Source organism: Condylura cristata, unplaced genomic scaffold, assembly GCF_000260355.1.
Source record: "Condylura cristata isolate star-nosed mole 26May11 unplaced genomic scaffold, ConCri1.0 scaffold00054, whole genome shotgun sequence".
Classification (NCBI taxonomy): Eukaryota; Metazoa; Chordata; class Mammalia; order Eulipotyphla; family Talpidae; genus Condylura; species Condylura cristata.
Window position 1 is genome coordinate 1,660,228 of NW_004567155.1, and position 4,806 is coordinate 1,665,033.

General features: G+C 61.6%; 1 protein-coding gene across 1 annotated transcript in view; it reads left to right on the forward strand.

Moving 5' to 3' along the window:
- Positions 1-4,435: 4,435 nt before the first annotated feature.
- The window catches only part of LOC101630183 (interferon-induced transmembrane protein 3), a 982-nt gene continuing 611 nt past the window's right edge, over positions 4,436-4,806 (forward strand). Inside the window, exon 1 of the mRNA XM_004695074.2 lies at positions 4,436-4,760. Within this exon, the coding sequence (XP_004695131.2) occupies positions 4,437-4,760 (324 nt within the window). The 5' untranslated portion in view covers position 4,436. The remainder of the gene's footprint in view (positions 4,761-4,806) is intronic.

The following is a 4,806-nucleotide window of genomic DNA, read 5'->3' on the forward strand; positions in this document are numbered from 1 at the left end:
CTACGCTCCGCACTTGAACGCATTTGATGAAGTCAAAAGTGATTTTACAGTTGGCGTTTTTTATGAAAACAATTGGCTGTTACAGTTAAGTCAATATTGCAAAACAAGGCGGTACCAATGACATGTTCTGAAAATAACTGCGCGTTCTTCCTGCTTGGGCTAATACCTCCAGTTCCATCGGTGCACAATCTTCCAGACGTAAACACTAAATCAAGCTCCGGAAAAAACTTTGGGAACCAAAAACCTTAAGCCTTTGCTGCTGAGCCTTCAATGAGAAACTCCACGGCCCCTCGTTTAGGGAGAGATTTGAGTCCAGTGAACTTTTCCACTCCCGGCCTCAGCTTCCCTTCCCTCTCTTCATGCATAGGATGCTTTGGGGAGGATGAGGGCCCTCTGACAGTCATGAGGGCTAAAGGTTTTCCTGTAACTGCATGCCAGGCCCAGACCGAGGAAGTACGACAGATTAGACCCCAGTTTTTCTCTCCCTGATTCTTCAGTCATACAAGGTCCCCTTTGCCGTGCTCATAGGCCACAAAAAACTGCACTGGCATTTCCCTGAACTTAGATCTTTTGACATTTAGTTAATCTTTTACCGTGGTAAAAATAGAGGCGATTGTTTTAATTATGTGAGTTCATAGGCCTGCTTTAACGTTCATGAAGTGCTTGGCCAGCTGTACAGAAGAATGATCATAATGAGAACGTTTTGCTTGTGAGCTATGTTTTCCTTAAAAAATGATAAATGCCACAACCCTGGCTGGAGGTCAGAAAGACCCCGCGCTGTCTTCTGGAAAACCTGATTGTCATCTCTCTGCTCCGTGCACACGCTGGTGTGCTCCCCACTGGCTAACATGTCAGTAAGAACCGCCGAGGCTATCAGCAGGGGACACGTGCCCTGGTCGAGTGTCCCCTCATTGCTCTTCGCCGACACTGTCTCTTCCTGCAGGGACCTTGCCCGACCTCGGCTGGAGCTGGCCTCTGGCGCCTCAGTCCTGCCTCCCGCTCAAGGAGGCCCAAGGCCCAGGGCCTGGCGTCTCAGATTGCTGAGTGTGGTGGGTGCTGGCCAGCCTCCCACGGAGAGCCGGGACACTGGGCGTCTCTGACACCGCCCCCGAGGAGCCAGCAGTCCCGCACAGTAGACCGCCACACTGGCCAGTGCTGCCCAGCATTCCCGTTGTTGAGCATCACGGACGCGACCCAAGTGAGGCAGCCGCCGTCTGCGGACTCAGTGAGCCCTCTGTCTCCCCTCTCTGTCAGATAAACCCATGTTGCTGCTGGAGCCTAAGGTTTCTTGCGGTTGTATGAGGGTGAGACGAGACCCACAGACGGACCTGTCCTCTTTTTGGGCCCTGCCCGTTCTTAGGCTACAGCCTTTGCTTTTCTTTTTGTTTGGAAGATTTTTTTTTATGCACACAAGAACTGGGGTACAGGCCAGAGGTCTAGGGGTGAGAGGATCCCCCAGAGACAGTGGGGACCTGCTGAGACACACTGTTGAGGGGACAGTGGAGGGACAGGAGGGGTCTGCTGTACCCTGGGGTCCCCCGGCCGGGCATGGACTCTCGAGGCAGCGGCTGCCTGCCGCACCACCAGGAAGGGCCTTGTTTCCCTTTGTGGCCTCTTAGAGCCTTCCACGGCCCTCTGGTCTCAGACCCTGGGCAGGTGGGTGGCGGTCCCCTCCAGTCTCCTGCCCTGTCGGCCCCTTCCAAAAGCCGGTGTCGCAGCCAATTTTACAAGATAAGGGGACGCTAGGTGACCGACAGAGCAAGCCCTGGGCGAGCCAGAGGGAGGCGAGTTCTCGGAGCCGGGCCTGCTTGGAGCCGGGGCTGCGGCCAGCTCCCAGCCCTGCGGCTGCCCGGCAGAGGGCGCAGCGAGCGCGTGTGGTCGGCCAGCGGGCCTGTGCGGGCCGGGCCGTGCTGAGGCGAGTGCTTTTGGCCATGGGCCAACCGGTCTGTCGTTGGGGTTACCCTTTGGCATGTGCCTGCATGTGGACTTTCCATCAGATTTGGGGACTGGTTGGTTTTCATTTTTCAGAAGCTCATCTGGCACTTCCTTTCTCCAGCTCCACATCCTGGAAGCTGACAGGCCCCAGGGGGACCTGGCCACAGGCCGCAAGGGGGACGGCCCCAGGGGGACCTGGCCTCGGGGCCTTACCTGAAGGCGCCGTGACTCTGGGCACAGCTCAGCGTGCATCTGCAGCCCTGGAAAAATTTGCTGCCACCTGGCACTGGCCTTTGTGGCGGTGACCCCTCTCACAGAGGGGCTCCCCACTCTCTCCAGAGGCCAGGGAGGGCTGCGGGGGCGGGGGGAGGCAGATGCCACCCCGTCACGCCCCCACCGCCCCAGGGTGAGTCTTCAGAAGGAAGCTTTGAGCAAGACAAGCCAGCGCCATCCCAATAAACACATTTTGGATTTTAAAAAAGGGTGCAGCTCCCCCCCCCCATTTATTGCTGCTCTATTCACAATCGGAAGGACATGGAGTCAGCCCAAATGCCCAAAAGTGGGTGCCTGGATAAACAGATGCGGTGCACATACACGCTGGAATATTTCTCGGCAGCCGAAAGGATAAACTCGGGCCTTTTGCAGCAGCATGGCCGGAGCCGGGAGGGATGGTGCTGAGTGAGACGAGCCAGAAAGAAAAGGGAAAACACCGGATGGTTCGCTCATGGCAGGAGCATAACGGAGCAGGCGGGAAAACAGAGATAGTGACGAACAGCTGCAGACCAGAGACATTTTGTGGGGTGCAGAGGGGATGGGGCCAGAACCAGCGGGGGTGGGGGGGAGGGACATGCGCCGGCCTGTGTGACGCACAGGGGGATGTGGTGTCGGGAAGCCCAAGGGGATTGCAACTGAGATGGGAAATGCACAAGACGATGGAAACATAAACTATTGTATTACTGTAAAAAAAACAAAAAGGGCGCAGCACCGGAAGCTGGCCCAGCGGCAGAGGCTTCCGGACTGGCCTGGTGCGCTCCCAGGGGGGGGGGGGGGGGGGGGGGGGGGGGGGGGGGGGGGGGGGGGGAGGAGCCCAGGCCCCTGTCAGCCCGCCCACCACCAACCGCAGGGCAGCTGCGCGGTGCCGCAGGGGCCGCCTGGAGGTGCAGGGCCGCACCTGGGCACAGCCGGCCTGAGCCCGCGGGGAGGCCACTGCTCACAACGGCAGGCTGAGTACGCCGAGGCCCTCAAACGGGAGGGCTGCTCAAAGGACACGGTTGTCAGGATGAAGGTAGTGAGGAGGGACCCCAGAACCTCGTGCTGGGCAGGCGCGCCAGGACACACGGCCACGCGGGAAGCTGAAGTGCCAACGGGCGTCGGGCAGGGAAGGGGGCCGGCTGCCCCTGAGGAGGCCCAGGCCAGGGCCTCAGCACAGGTGCAGGGGCGGCGGCGTGATGCTGGCTGGAGGCCAACAAATGACCACAGGGCAGTGCAGGTGCCGGCGCCCTGCAGGCCGCACGGAGGGCCGTCCGGCTCTCCGCAGGCCTGGCAGCTCCCTGCAAGGTTGGGGGCACAGGTGCCCGGGCTCAGAATGGCCACAGGAGGGGCATGGCAGGTCCGACAGTAGCCTTTTGTTTCCCTTATCAACTCGAGCGAGGCTTTGTGCCCCATCCCTATGGCAACATCCTGTCCTACGCTGGGTCCCTCTAATCCCTTCAAGCTACCCAAACTGGCCTGGGGAGCAAAGTGCAGGGGCTGACTTTTCACCCTCAGTGTCACCCCCAAAGGCAGGGAGCCCCTCCCGGTGAGCCACTTCCACCACGCTCTAACCAGGCCCCTCAGGGTGGTCAAGGAGGGTCCACACAGGAGTGTCCACTACTAGGAGCACAGTCCAGGCCCTTGTCCACCTTGCCACAGAGGACCTGGATGGGCCTGTCCTTTCCTGACCACCCAGGAGCCCTACCTGTCGGGAGTGACCAAAGAGTCACTGACAAGGACTGAATCAGGGCGGTAACGGGGCGCGCATCCAGACGCGCGTCATCAAGGACACGGCGCCGAGTCGCCCCTTTGGAATCTGAGCTTAGGATCTACATAGGAGGCCCTTCCCCCTTATTGGGGGGCAGTAGCTGCGGACCCCACCTAGGGCCTCCGTCTCCGCTGCTGCCCGGGAGCAGTAAACTCTACCCGGACAAAACATTACCCACCAGAGCACCCCTCGGGGCCAGGGCTGGGGCTGGCGCAGACCCACCTGGGGCTGGAGGTGGCTGTGTGGGGGTCCAGCAGCTCTGGGCCCCTGGGAGGGCACCTGGGGGCGCAGGGGATGCAGGCAGGGCAAGGCCCCCAGGGCCCACCCACAGCCCTAACCCGGGGAGGGAGGGGCCGTCGGGGACCAGCCCCTGAGCGCCTGGGACAGGAAACCCCCCCCTGTGGGCCCGCCCAGTGTAACCCGACTCTGGGGGGGCCCCCCCAGTCCCTCCCCCAGCTCTCGGCCAATTCCAAACCCCCAAATGCCAGGAAAAAGAAACTCAAGAGAAATCGAAAACTGCAGCAGAGGGGAGGATCCAGGTTCCCCGCCCCGCCGTCCCGGAGGCCCGGCCATGAACGCGCCCCAGCCCCTGCGCCCCGGCGCGCGCCCCGGCTACGAGATGCTCAAGGAGGAGCGCGAGGTGGCGGTGCTGGGCGCGCCCGGCAGCGCGGCCCCCGGGGCGGCCACCGTGATCGCCATCCAGCCCGAGACCGCCGTGCCCGACCACGTCGTCTGGTCCCTGTTCAGCGCGCTCTTCATGAACTTCTGCTGCCTGGGCCTGGCGGCCTTCGCCTACTCCGTGAAGGTGCGCGGCGCGCGGGGCGGCGCGGGGGGCGGCCGGGGTGGGCGCG